The 15,376-nt window shown below is 33.5% G+C and overlaps 1 protein-coding gene across 1 annotated transcript; it reads right to left on the bottom strand.

Annotated features, from left to right (window-relative positions):
• Window positions 1–7,444: 7,444 nt before the first annotated feature.
• On the bottom strand, window positions 7,445–10,745 carry LOC149569336 (uncharacterized). The gene is made up of 4 exons (XM_089817729.1): window positions 10,214–10,745; window positions 8,888–9,997; window positions 7,967–8,818; window positions 7,445–7,815 (listed from the first exon to the last, which is right to left on the bottom strand). The coding sequence occupies exons 1-4, from the start codon at window positions 10,743–10,745 to the stop codon at window positions 7,445–7,447; spliced, it is 2,865 nt and encodes a 954-aa protein (XP_089673855.1).
• Between the last annotated feature and the right edge of the window lie 4,631 nt (window positions 10,746–15,376).

Below are 15,376 nucleotides of genomic sequence, written 5' to 3'. Positions count from 1 at the left end.
TGCATGAGTTTACAAATACTATGCATTCTCATTCATCAATGTAGAATAAAGAAACTAAAACTAGTGTATGCAAACATTTGAATAGGCCTGAACAAGCAGAGCTTCTCTAAATAAAAAATAGAGTCTCAATGCAGTATAAAACAAGTAGATCTTCAAGCTACCATGAGACAATGATTAGGTCTTCCAACCAAAGCTGTTAGCAGTGTAGTTTTCCTAGATCTAGGTGGATCAAGAAGAAAATAGTTTAGTGATTGAACCAAACCTCTATACCTGGCAACTCAATATCCTCTATAATTGTACCCATTTTTATTATTATCACCATTCTCTATTTTGAATGTCATTATTGCAAAAAGATTTGATTTTTAATTTTACCTCTCTACTCTTTTTCTGAATTTAGAAACAAAGTGCTTCCTATTGACTTCAGCGACCTATAGCACTCTATGAAAGAACGTCCTCTGCATTTTAGTGAAAAGTGTTGTGACTTCAATATTCTCGTATTTGAAATTTTAGCTACAGCAACTTTACTGAGAATACTCTTCCTGAGACTATCATAAGTAGGGAGTTTTTAAAGAGCAACCCATTTGAGAGCCTTTCTATCATTGCTTGTGAATGATTGGATAGATCATTCTCTTCACCATTTGATGCATTAATTGGTTCTTCCCAAGCCAATGACACAACCATTTTTGAGATAGAAATAGAATTGTCTTGCTTGTGAAGGCACATTTAAAGCTCACAGGCATGATGAATTGTCAAATTACGTAGGAAAAGTGAAACATAATATAGGAAACAAATATTCCAGTCCAAACAAATTACAAATTTTAGTTTTTTTAAAGAGATTCAAAAGTTATGGATCATTAAAAAAAGGGTTGTGGTACAAGGGCAGCATTGCATAAATGTCCAAACTCTTATGTACATTAAGTATATTCTCTATAACCTTGTCTATGCTCCATCTTAAACCAGGCTCTAGATAAATCATTATCTTCATAAGGAGCTCAAAAATATGATGAGGACAATACCCAATAGGATAGATCTGAATCCATTGAAGGAAACTTAGTCTTAGGGATTTACTTTTATCTAGTCAAGGGAGACCAGAAAAAACAAAAACTTTGTAAGGCATGACCAATCTGAAATGCACCCAATCATGGCCAAAAATACCACTTTGCATATAGGCAAGCCTTATCAATTTAGGAAAAATCATATGGAAAAATATACTCCAACTAAAACCCATTGCACTATCATAAAAATAGATACCTTAGAGTCCACTCCAAGCATCTAGGTATCTTCTGCATGCAACCAAAATCATTCTCTTTTCTCCATCTGTTTCTATGCTCTATACTTGACCATAATCCTAGGCTTAAAATTTCTAACTTGACAATGCCTGTTAAAATTATGTGTACCTCTCAAGGAGTGCATTCTCTCTCATCTACAAAAACCCTAACTTCAAGACTATAACCTTGATTTTCGCATCCTCTCTTCCATTGAAACCTGTGAAAGCATTCATCTATACAGTTAATGGGTAATTGTCGATCATTTTGTTCAATTAAAAATGAAGAAATATTATAATTGGATATTGACAAAGAGCAATGAACTATTCCTATTGGGTGTAAAGAAGAGCATTAATCACTGGTTAAGTTTGACCCTAAGCAATAGTTCTCTACTATGGTAGGAACTAATAATATCTCTGAATACTTCAATCTCATATTTTTAGTAATTAGCCATTTGAACGAATCTCTAGCATCTCCAAAACACCTCATCTTTTGATAAGTATTGATAAGTACCAACAGTATTAATTTCTGCCAACAGTCCACCATCCATAGCCCAACTTAGTTGTCCATCCACCATCTAGAGTAAATATCAAACAATGAAGCCGTCCACAATAAATAGCCATCTCAACCCACAAAAATAGCCACCCATATTGAATTACATATTTAATATATTAAAACATGTGTAAAATGTATTTTGTATTCAAGAAAGTTCTAAAACCTCTATAAATAGAGGCCTTATGTAATGCATTTTGAAAGGAAGTCAAGAAATAAAATCGGTTTTATTTCTGTGTATTTGTCTCTCTTTGCCTTCAAATTGGTATAAGAGCATGAAGAGCTAGACATAGGAGGAAAAGAATTATGTGTTTATATATATAACTGATGTAGTAGTGAAAAGAAATAGCATATCAAGGGACATCAAAACTTAAGATTGCTAAATTGCAAACTTTAAGGTGTGATTTTGAAAATTTGTGTATGAAGGATTCAGACTTAGTTGATCAATTTCTAAATCAAGTAATGAATGTGGTTAATCAAATTAGATCATATAGTGATGATTTGACAAATCAAAAAGTTGTTGAAAAGACACTTCATTGTTTGCCTAGAAAATTTGATGCCATTGTTGTTGCCATTGAAGAATCTAAAGATTTGACAATACTATCTATTGATGAGTTGATGGGTTCACTTTTATCTCATGAATCAAGAATGAACAGAAATAACAATTCTTCTTTGGAGAATGCTTTTAGATCATAGGTATCTCTTGGCAGAGGAAGAGGAAGATCAAACTACAAAGGAAGAGGAAGAGGTAGAAGCATAGATGGACATGGTAGTCCAAATCAAGAAGAAATAAAAAATCAATCCATTCAAAGTATGAAAAGAGGATGTGGAAGAAGTTCATTCCAACACCCATCATCAAGGTTTGATAAATCTCGAATTTAGTGTCATTATTGTAAGAGATTTGGTCATATTGCAAGTGAATGTAGAAAGAAAAAAGAGGATATTGAAAAGAATGGTGCTAATTACTCAGATGTATTTGATAACAATTCAGGAAGTTTATTTATAACTTGTAATGTTGCTCAAGAAAGTTCTAGTAATATATGGTTCCTAGATAGTGGATGTAGTAACCATATGACAGGAAATAAAGATTTGTTTGCTAGCTTGGATGATTCTATAAAATCTGAAGTAAAGCTAGAAAATGATAGTAAAGTCTCTGTAATGGGAAAAGGTGTTATAAATTTCTTGAGAAAAAATGGAGGAAAAAGATATATTCCTGATGTGTATTTTGTGCCTGGATTAAAACATTATTTCATGAGTGTTGGTCAACTAGTACAAAAGGGTTACAATGTGTCTTTTGATAATGATGTTTGCGCAATCTTGGATAGAAATCCTAGTAGCAGGTTAATTGCAAGGGTCAAGATGACACAAAATTGAATGTTCCCCCTCTAGATTCATTGCATTCAAGGAGGGAAAGAAGTTAGTTTCAAGACAGTATACTCAGATCAGTCGTGGCTATGGCATTTGAAGTATGGTCATCTTCATTTTGATGCTTTGAGTTTGTTACAGAAGAAGAATATGGTGAAAGGATTGCCTCATATATTTAAACCACCAAGTTCATGTAAAAGTTGTATATCGGAAAAACAACATAGAGAAAGCTTCCCAATAGGAGGTTCATATAGAGCAAGAGCACCATTGGAATTAGTTCACACTGATATATGTGGACCTATGCAAACTGCATCTTTTGGAGGAAGGATATATTTTCTAACATTTATTGATGATTTTAGCAGGAAGACTTGGATATACTTTCTCAAACAAAAGAGTGAAGCTTTTGAAAAGTTCAAGGAGTTTAGAACTTTGGTTGAAAAACAAAGTGGTCTCTAGATCAAAGTATTGCGATCTGATAGAGGTGGTGAATTTAGTTCTAACGAGTTTCTAGAATTTTGCAGATTTCATGGAATTAAGAAGCAGTTTACCACAAGGTACACACCATAACAAAATGTTGTAGCAGAGAGGAAGAATAGAACCATAATAGAAATGGCAAGGAGTATGTTGAAGGCCAAAAATCTATCCAATGAGTTTTGGGTAGAAGCAGTAGCATGTGTTGTATACATCTTGAATAGGATTCCTACAAGGAGTGTTAAGAACACAATTCCACAAGAAGCATGGAATGGTAAGAAACATAATGTATCCCATTTTAGAGTTTTTGGATGTGTTTCTTATTCATTAGTGCCATCTGCATTGAGGAAGAAATTGGATGATAAAAGTGAAAAATGCATGTTTATTGGTTATAGTGAAGAATCAAAGGCTTATAGATTGTATAACCCTATTTCAAAGAAATTGATCATTAGCAGGGTTGTTAAATTTGAAGAAGAAGATTCATGGCATAAAAATGATAACAAACAAGTCATAAGAGGAGCACCAATATTACAAGGTGACAATGAATTGAAGGAACAAGGGACTCAATCACCACCAAATACTCCACCAAGGAACTTTGTGCAAGGAGCCTCACTTCTAAGTTCAAATGTAAGTGATAAATCTAATTCTACATTCTCTACACCAAGTTACAAAAGTAAGAAGACAAGAAGCTTAAAAGAGATATATGATCAAGAAGAAGAGAATGTAGATATTTACTCAAATTTTTCTTTATTTTTTTGTGATCCATTGTATTTTGATGAAAAAATTAAAGAAGATAAATGGATCAAGGCAATGGATGAAGAAATTTACTCTATTGAAAGAAATAATACATGTAAATTAATAGATTTACCTAAAGGAAAAGAATGTATAGGAGTCAAATGGGTCTACAAAACTAAATTTGATGCAAAAGGTGAAATTGTTAAGCATAAGGCAAGGCTAGTTGCTAAAAGTTTTTCACAACAATATGGAATTGATTATAATGAAACATTTTCTCCAGTTGCTAGACTTGACACAGTTCGAACTATTTTAGCAATAGTAGCACAAAATGATTGGAAAGTGTATCAAATAGATGTAAAATCAGCTTTTTTTGAATGGTTTTCTTGATGAAGAGGTATACATTAAACAACCACCTAGTTATGAGGTTAGTGGGCATAAAAATAAGGTATATAAACTAAACAAGGCACTTTATGGTTTAAAACAAGCTCCTAGGGCTTGGTATAAGAGGATTGATTCATACATGATAAGTAATCAATTCAATAGAAGTAACAATGAGCCCATGTTATATGTTAAGACTAATAAAGAAGGTTAAATTTTGATTGTGTGCTTGTATGTTGATGACTTGATATTCATTAGAAATCTATCAATAGACATGTTCAAGTTAGAAATGATGAAAACTTTTGAAATGATAGATTTGGGGTTGATGAGATATTTCTTAGTTATTGAAGTTATTCAATGTGACAAAGGTATCTTCATTTGTCAATCCAAGTATATAAAGGATGTGAAGAGATTTAAAATGATGAATTCCAATCCAACATCAACTCCAGTTGCAACAGGAACAAAATTTAGCAAGGAAGAGAAGTGCTCAAATGTTGATCCAACTATGTTTAAAAGACTTGTTGGAAGTTTAATGTATATGATAGCTACAAGGCTAGACATCATGTAAAGTGGTAGTTTAATCTCAAGGTTCATGGAATCACCACAAAATTCTCACTGGCAAATTGGAAAAAGGATATTCAGATATATTGTAGGAACAATGGGATATGGAATCTTATATTTCAAAGCTAACAATTTTGGTTTGATTGGTTATACTGACAATGATTTTGCAAGTAGCATTGATGACAGGAAGAGCACTTTTGGATATACCTTTCACCTTGGATCAGGAGCTGTGTCATGGGCATCAAAGAAGCAACCTATAGTGACAATCTCATCAGTTGAAGTAGAATATGTAGCTGCCACTTCCATAGCATGTCAAGCAGTATGGATGCATCCAATTTTGTTTGATTTTCACTATCATCAAGAGGAACCAAAACCAATTCTTTGTGATAACAAATCAACAATAGCATTATCTAAAAGTCATGTATTTCATAAGAGGAGCAAACATATTGATACAAGGTATCACTTCATCAGAGAATTGGTCAACAATGGAGAAATCTATCTTGAGTTCTACAAATCTGAAGATCAATTGGCAGATATCTTCACTAAGGCATTGTCAAAGAATAACTTTGAATATCTGCAGGATAAATTGGGTATTACTGATGCAAAATTTGTTAATGATAGAAATTAAAGGAGAGTATTGGCAGTATTAATTTCTGCCAACAGTCCACCATCCACAGCCCAACTTAGCCGTCCATCCACCATCCAGAGTAATATTAGACAATGAAGATGTCCACAATAAATAGCCGTCTCAGCCCACAAAAATAGCCGCCCATATTGAATTACATATTTAATATATTATAACATGTGTAAAATGTATTTTGTATTCAATAAAGTTCTGAAACCTCTATAAATAGAGGCCTTATGTAATGCATTTTGAAAGGAAGTAAGGCAATAAAATCAGTTTTATTTCTGTGTATTTGTCTCTCTTTGCCTTCAATAAGTATAAATTAGGATGACAACAATCATCACAAATTATCCACTATAAGATCAGTCATAGAGTGAGTATCAAGACAACTCTTTGTCTTCAATACTACTGCAGAAAATTAAAAAGGTTAATATCCGTGAAACCTGAAGGCAGCTCTATGCACAATTATTACCAACCAATGAGAGAGAGAATATAAACAACAATTAAAGAGTCGAGAAACATACACAGAAATCTGAAATCTGAAATATTAACAGTGCTCTGTTTTTAAGGATATAATTTTTTTTCAAATTACAGATCTGAAAACTGAAAAACCGCTTACATTGCATAGAATAATCTTGAAGTTAAAAATATTGTTATCAAAAAATCTACAATGGAGAAGGGTAGAGTACAGTTCTACTAACGGCAATTTAAACAGTATATAAAGTGCTCATTATTTCATGCTGAATCACTAAAACTTACACTGGAGACCTAAACTGCTACGAATACATTCTCTTTCATCGATGGAGAATGCGGAAACAAAATTGAATTTAAAACCAATTAAATTAGTCTTGAAACTCTGCCCATGGACATGTTTTATTCTATGAATTGCTGTTTAAAAAAGCTAACTATGATGCCTGACGGTCAAAGCCAAATTTAAATTAAAACTTTAAACTGAAGTTGCATGTTCATCTCAGACTCGTCGAACCACAGCATCAATCTTTAAGATCGAGGTAATATTTGCCAACTTACAGTACCAACAGGTCTTTGATGCAGTTCATATAATGTACATATATTCAATTAAAAATAATAATTAACCATCTTTTAGAACTATTCTTAACTATTCAAACAAATTCGGAAATGGACAGTCTTCAAATTCTTGTGCACAATATATTCTCTCTAGATACGAACATTTCATGGTTTTTATAGTATTTGGATTGATCTAATCTTTGTGATTATGGAGAATGATGAGTACTCAGGAAAAAAACAGAATTGCATACTTAAAAATTCTCCATATAATAAGAGGAACTGCCATGAACTGCCATACAGAAGATAATATTCAAACATTAATTTACTACGTTCATATATATGTACATGATTAGGAAGTAGAAACACTGTACATGATATTTTGCATGAAAGTATGTAAACTTGTAGAAGATTATAAACTTATAGTCACCATAGACTACCTAAACGTACACGATGGAACTCAAAACATCTAAAATGTGGAACTTTGGCTATCTGATGCTGAAAATCCAGTGGGATTGGTATTGCGTAGGAGGTCTGATATAGTTGATGCTAAATTGGAAGAAGCTGCATTTCCTGTCAAAGCTGTCTTGATGTTCTCCAAGGCCCTGGCTGCATCTCTCATGGAGGGTCGTTCTCTTGGCGATTCATTGCTGCATAGCAAACCAACATTTATAAATGAAAGAAGGAATCCATTCTCTTCCATGTTTGCATTCACATCCCTCAGCAACCTACTATCAACAATCTCTGCTACTCTATCAGGTAAAGCTGATCTCACCCACTTTTGCAAGTTCAGGTGTTCTAGAAACATATCATCGGTTGGTCTCTTCCTTGTAACCATTTCTAATATCAGAATTCAATAACTGTAAACATCGCCCTTTGTAGAAACAGCCCCGCCCAATCCATACTCTGCAACCCATTTAGGTCACAAAATTATTAGAAAACTGTGAAGGAAAAGGTTAATACCAATGTAAACATAATTAAAAGAAATTACCTGGAGCAATATAGCCAATAGAGCCTTTTAGTGCAAATGTTGTTGAACCCAGCGAGTCTATGGAGTTTGGAGTGGTAATTAAACGGGATATACCAAAATCAGTCACAAGGGCTGTCATGTTGACATCCAGAAGTACATTGCTAGGTTTTAAGTCACAATGAACAATTTGCAAAGGACATTCATGATGTAAATATTCCATGCCATGTGCTACATCTATAGCAATGCTCAAAAACTCACTCAATCCCAATTCAGAAAAGTCTAGATCATCTCTGTCAGGGTGCAAAAGCTTTTCGAAGCTCCCATTTGATGCATATTGGAGAACCAGACCTTTCAAGTCAGGGTAGTAAAAGGCACTAATGATCCCAACGAGGTTGCGGTGCCTGATCCTTCCCAACACTTTGCATTCTGTGTTAAAGCTCTTTTGGGAATCTTCATTATGCAAATTGAGAGCCTTGATGGCAACTATCCTACCATCCCTCAAAATGCCTTTGTAGACTGATCCGAAATGACCCACTCCAACCAAGGTTGACTCATCAAATCCAGATGTTGCAATGACAAGATCTTGATAAGAAAACTTTGGATAGCCGAGCCTTTGAAAAAAAGGGCTTGAAGGATGCAATAGTTTTCTTGACATTTTATTCCTCCATAGCTTTCCTACAATAAAAGAGGCTAATATTAAGGCAATGATTCCAACAACTGATAAGACTATTATTTTCAGCTGTGAATGCTTTCCCTGGCTTTGTTTTGGGCATGGAGGCAATGAATAGTTTCTTGGGCCACAGAGGCCAAGGTTTCCTTCGAACAATGCTGTAACAGTTCTATTTGGAAACAACCCTCCTTGTGGAATTTGACCTGACAAATTGAAAGAAACATTCATGTAGTTAAGCACTTTTAGTCTCCCAAGAGACACTGGTACTGAACCTGATAAAAAATTGGCAGACAGGTCCATTTCATTGAGATTTTGTAATTTGGATAGTGAATCCGGTATTGGACCTTCAAAGGCATTGTGGGATAGATTTAAAAGTTCTAATGCTATGCAGCCTCCAAGAGTATTTGGAATTACCCCAGTAAGTCGATTTCTAGATATGTCTATAGCTTGAGCCATCACAATTTTACTCATCTCCAGTGGTAAGGGCCCTTGTAGAGAATTCGATGAAAGATTGAGATAGAATTGCAGGTTTTGAAGGCTCGCAATGACTCCACGGGGTATTCTTCCTGCCAGTTTATTGTAGGAGAAGTCAAGCAGCTCCAACTTCTGACATCCCTCTAAACTAACAGGGATCTCTCCCGATAAGTTGTTATGATGAAGATAAAGATATCTTAGTTGTTGTGGGCTAAAGAGCGAATCTGGTATTCTTCCAGATAACTGGTTCTGACTAAGATCCAAGAGTCCGAGATGTTCCATTGGAGCTATCTCTCTTGGAATGCTTCCTTCTAATTTGTTCACATTCAGATGCAGTCTTTCCAATATTTGGAATCTTTTAATTGCAGATGGAATATTGCCACTAAAAAGATTATTGCCCAGATCTAAGAAGGTCAAATTTGTCAGATTTGCAATTTGCTGAGGTATGGTTCCACTTATCATGTTGTGTGATAGATTCAGGCGAGAGAGATTGGGCGACAGTTCACTGATGGATGGAAGCATTATACCCGTGAGATGATTATCTGATACATCTATTAACTCTAAGTGGGAACAGTTTATAAGAGCGGTGAGAAAGTCCATTGTGTTCGTGCTAGTACCGACAAGTTGATTTTGGCTCAGATAAAGCTCAGTCAGGAGGCCCAACTTACCAAGTTCCACTGGCACCGTTCCAGTGAGCCTGTTTTGGGTTACTGTAAGTGTGTCGAGCCTGGAACAATTCCCAATGGAATTTGGTATACTCCCACTAAGCTGATTGTCCCATAGACTGAGGTATGTCAAATGGGGTAGCTTGGTACCAATGTCCCACGGAATATGCCCAGTCAGCTGGTTGTGATATAAATTCAATTCATTCAATTTTGAGAGATTTGTCAAAGAGGAGGGAATAAAGCCTGATAAGTGGTTTGCTGATAGTTCTAAAACAGTCAAGGCAGACAGATTTCCTAAAGAACAAGGAATGCTCCCTGATAGGTGATTTCCCTAAAGGTGAAGCTGGCGAAGGTGAGCGAGCATGCCCAGCTCAGGGAAAATGGGACCTGTGAGATCACTGTCCTCCAAATACAATATAACTAAAGAGGAGAGATTTTTGAAGGAATGGGGAACGTTACCGGTGAGTCTCTTTCCTCCCAAGTAAAGGTTCTTCAAACTTGTGAGGCGGCTCAGCTCGGGTGGAATGCTGCCATGAAGCTGGTTGTAGGATAGTGCCAAGTCATACATACTGCGGCAAGAAGAAAGAGCGGGCGGAATGGTTCCTTGCAATTGATTGCCATACAGCCAGAGTATGTGCAGACGGTGAAGTTGACCGAGTTGAGGTGGAATGGTACCAGTGAGGGCATTGTTTGAGAGATCAAGGGTTTGGAGAGATGATAGATTCCCTACTGCAGGAGGGATTGTGCCGTCTAAATTCATTTGGGACAAATTGAGGGCGAGCAGAGACTGGGAAGAGGGATGGCAAGTAACGCCGGTCCAATTGCACGGCGGGAGATGGGGAGCCCAGTCGGGAAGCAAACTGTTGTTATTGTTTGTAATGGCTGCTTTGAATTGCAACATAAAATATTGGGAGTTGTTATTCAGAGAATGAGGAAGCGCCGAGATTGAGAAGATGGAAAACATGAAAGTTAAGAATACAAGAGGAGCCATGGGAGAGCACATTAGCGCAGAGTAGAGAAGCACAAGATAATTAAAAAACACAAGCAGTGAAAAAGGATACATTCGTTTTGTAAGACGAGAAGATTTTTAGAATGTATAGATAATATTGTATTTAAGTGAAGAAAACCTTTCGATGTGTATAAATTGGTACTCTTTTCTGAGTAATCCATGCGATGTCTATCAAATGGAAGAAAGTCTACTATCTCAAATAAATCAAATTCACTCTTCAAAATACCATCTATCAAACATATTGAATGACATAAGGAAAAATCTGGGTATGTCTACTAAATAAAAATTAAATATCAAACAAATCAAAAATTTTCTTGAAAATTGCATCTATCAACCAATTGATTGACATGAAGTAAAATCTTTGGCACATATTATCTTCATATTATTCTTTTATGGTGTGTAATCACATTTAAAATTTACCACATAATCATAGAATACTATTGGATTGCAAGGAAACTTCAAAATAGTGCTATGATGCTATATTAGATAAGAAAAATCTTATCAAATCTTGTACTTGTTTAAGCAATACTTATCCATATTTTGTGGCATATGTTATTTCATTAGAGAAAATAAATTTGATTACTAAAAGATTTTTCTTATCAATATAATGTATTTCATAGTAATCAAAATTTTCTTTGTTATGACCATTAAATAAAATTTATTTTCATTTAAAATTTTAAGATATACAAATTAAGTAAATAAATATCAATCACTATATTGATCTTATAATAATGCTTATAATCTAGGTTCGATGCTACTAATTTTTTTAAGTCTACAAGGAAGAGAAATGATCCAGAAGATGGAAATAATGAAAATGAACTTAAAAAAAAAAGACCATGGTAGAACATGGGATAGTAGATAAGGTAGCTAAATACACGTAAATTAGGTGGCAAGGTATATCAGGGCACATAACAAAAAATGACAATACATAAATATGAGATAGTAAAGAGTGAGAAAAAACAACTTATTGAGATCAATACTAAGCTAATATCTAAATAAGCACATGACATTTTATACTCTCCTTATTGATATTTCTAAAATCATTAATTCATTATAAGTTGAATTGCTTGAGAATAGATGTTTTGGGGCAACCTATATGTAGCACACAAAATGCATCATTGAAATTTTATTATTAATCAATAAAAATTCAAGGAAAATTAAAAAAAAATGTTTCGAATTTGTTCGCCTTTTTAATTAATAAAAAAATAATATTTTTATATGAGTGTACAAGACTTGCCTTTTAACATTACACGAAGAGCGCATTCTACTGATTTGCTTGGTGACATGATGATGACATAAAAATTCATATCTAGATAAAAATGTGTTAATTACAAACTTAACTAGGGTATAAAGTGAGAGACTCTACTTACTTTTATACTTATAAATCTACATAAATGGTATAGAGAAAATAAGTTATTATAAGGAAGATTTTTTGGGGATATTTTATTTGAGAAGATAAGTGTTGATAAATTTATTTAGTAAAATTAATATTATTTTATTTTTTATTTTATTAAATAATTATATCGATTGAATAATAATTAATTTGTATAATATGATTGTATCTTGTTAATATTGAGTTACAAGAAAGGTTATAATACATGGAAGGTAAAAATTCTATGATATATATGAGAATAATCATCCTATTTCATTGGTACATTTTTTAGAGTGATATATTCCAAATTTCTTGTAGAAGGTTGCATCAACTTGAATTTTTTTTTCTAAATATAAAAATAATATTATTCATGTCATTCTTATCTATATTTATGGTGTGCTGTGTTTTAGTTGTATAAATAATTACTATTTTGGACATTTCTATAAAAAAAAACATATAAAAACCATATAAACCATATTGTATGACGGTTTACTCAAGAAAAATACAATTTTACAATGATGGTAATAATCAATATTTTCCAAAGATAACATTTTTAAATGCTTGACATTTCTCATATTTCTTGAAGGAGGTTGCATGACTTAAGAAAATCTTTCTAAATCTAAAAGTGACAATCTAATGTGATTCTAATAAAGACAATAGTAACGTGATTCATCAAATATTGTATGGCATGATATATGCCAAATGAAAGAAAATATACTCAATTAGAAAATAAAATGGGGAAAACTACATACGCCAACCATATTTTGTGGTGTGGTACGTAAGAAGAAAAGTCATATTATTTTGAATGTAACAAGAAAGGTAAACTCTAAAATAATAATTGTCTTGCAAAGATACCTTTTTGAAATTTACATTATTTGAAATACATGTAGGAGGTTGCACCAAGTGAAAAACAACTATTTTGAAGGTGTGGTGTGCGCTAAATGAATGAAATGTTTATATCAAATCTATATATTAGACAAATATTGACCATATTGTGTGGTGTTATACCAAAGAAGATAAGTCACTTTACTTTTAATATAAAAAGTGAGATTTAAATGTATGTGAATAATCATTATGTTTAGATCATTTTCAAAAGTGATGCATTTCAAATTTCAACTAGAATTTTGCATTAAGTGAAGTAATTTTTTCTAAACTTAGAAATATTTTTTTCTCGATTGATGCTTATCCATTATATACATCATAATTTATACCACTTGAATGAAAAATGACTAAAAACAAAACAAATATTGAGACATACCCTTATAAACCATGTTGTGTAGTGTTGTACTGAAGAAATATTTTCAGACATAAATTAACTAATATTCTTAACATTGCGTTAGATTTTATAATCCATTAATATATTATTTATTAAAAATATTTCCACATAATTACATTCTTCAAATTGGATTATCCATAATTTTGTGACTTGTCAATGATAAAAACACTCACAATTCACATTGATAAGATAAAAATAGCTAGTGTTTTTTCATGAGATAAAAATATGCCTAATGAGGGGGAGGCAAGAGAATTACTCTATTCAAAGGTAAGGAATTTTCTATAAAGGATGTGTATTTTGACTTGATCTAACCATTTTTCCATATATTATCCAAAGCTAGAATTTTTCATGACAAGTTGTCCACCAAAAGAGCCTTATTTTAGGGGTCACTTTGGAATTCCATAGTGTTAAACCAATTGAAATTTTAAGGTCACTTAAGAGGTCACCATATTATAATTAGTCTTTATCGAATAAATTATGTTTTCAAACTTGGCTCCAAACATGCCTTTCCTATAGATCTCATCTATAGATTCTATGGATCTTAAGAATTTGGAAAAATTGAACAAATACAATCCTAAAGGACTTAATAAACCAAAGGGGGTAAAACACAAGGTTCAATCATCATAAGGATCTTGCTACTTAAATTGTATTTCTTAAGGGTTGTTGAAAGGAAAGGCCAAGACACCAAATCATACACTTTGACTGTATCAAATTTAAGGAGAATACTCTCTTTCTTCCCTTTCACCATCAAGTGAAGAACTTGGTGGAACATAACAATAATGTGAGTAATATATCTACCTAGGAAAAATCACTTAATATTGGGGTGGATAATCTTCTTGATAAATGGTTCAATTCCATTGGATAGAACTTGTGATAAGATTTTTGAAACCATGTTACGCAAACTGATATAGTGGAATTCTAGCACTTTGATAGAGTAAAGAATGAGAAGATGGATGAAAAGTACACCTGGTCCAATTGCCACTGAAATCAAATTTCTTAAGTGCTATTGAAAGAAAAGGCCAAGATACCAAAGCTAACAAAGCATATAGGTTGGCTAAATTTAAGGAGAATTTTCTCTTTCTTCCCTTTCATCATCGAGTGAAGAACATTGCGGAACATAAACACAACATTAGCAATATGTCTAACTAGCACAAAACACTTATTATTAGGGTGGATAATATTCTCAAGATATGGTTCAATGTCATTAGATAGAAATTTGGATAATATTTTGTAAACCATGCTACACAAATTGATATAGTGGAATTCTAGAATTTTGATAGTGTCATACATCTCCTAGTGATGAGAACAATGAATGTACTATTTTATTCTTCTAGGAGGCCACCCAAGTTAGATAACTTTTTGGCTACCAAGAAAATTTTATTACCAACAATCTCCCAATATTTTTGAAAGGGGTCTATTGGTGATTGGAGAGGGTCAAGTTTTCACTCTGCTAGAGTTTCATGTGTCTCTTGTGTATGACTTTGTATCTGAGCTCTCCTTCTGAGTTCATCATCTATGAAAAATAATTTAGTGCAAGAGTTTTAAGTTGTAGTTTATAATGGCCCTGGCTAGCTGTGACCCAGTAGTTGATACTAGTGCTCGTGCTAGTGCTTCAAATGGCCATGGCATCTCCATTGAACAGACATCCTGGCAAGTTTATCCCAAAGGTCTTCCATGAGGTAATCTTGATATTATCCTTCCTCTATAATAATTTGATGTTGCATGTGAATGGTTAGAACAACATACTTTGATAGAGTATTTTGTGGCTAGGACTCCTCCTAAAACTATGCTTAGAGAATGGGTTACCAAGAGCTGGGCTCCTCAGAAAGTCCTCCTTGAAGTTGCGAAAAACCTTACCAAAGGTCTTTTTATTCCACTTTGCTAACCTGTCCTAGGCCAATACGATCTTTTCCGATTGCCCTTGGTCAGTTTGTTCCTTCTTGCTTGTGTTTCAAAGGTGGCCTA

The sequence above is a fragment of the Cupressus sempervirens genome, chromosome 3 (assembly GCF_028749045.1).
Source record: "Cupressus sempervirens isolate cs-2001-9-10 chromosome 3, ASM2874904v1, whole genome shotgun sequence".
Classification (NCBI taxonomy): domain Eukaryota; kingdom Viridiplantae; phylum Streptophyta; class Pinopsida; order Cupressales; family Cupressaceae; genus Cupressus; species Cupressus sempervirens.
The sequence above is the reverse complement of the archived record's forward strand: the minus strand, read 5'-3'. Positions and strand labels throughout refer to the sequence as shown.

Bases quoted from the DNA above. Each gene is read 5' to 3' on its own strand.
- LOC149569336 (XM_089817729.1), bottom strand. From the start codon at position 10,745: ATGGCTCCTCTTGTATTCTTAACTTTCATGTTTTCCATCTTCTCAATC. The intron at 9,998-10,213 runs GTAACGTTCCCC...ACCACTTATCAG, and splicing joins GGGAGGAAAGAGACTCACCG to GCTTTATTCCCTCCTCTTTG. The intron at 7,816-7,966 runs GTAATTTCTTTT...TTCTGATATTAG, and splicing joins TATTGGCTATATTGCTCCAG to AAATGGTTACAAGGAAGAGA.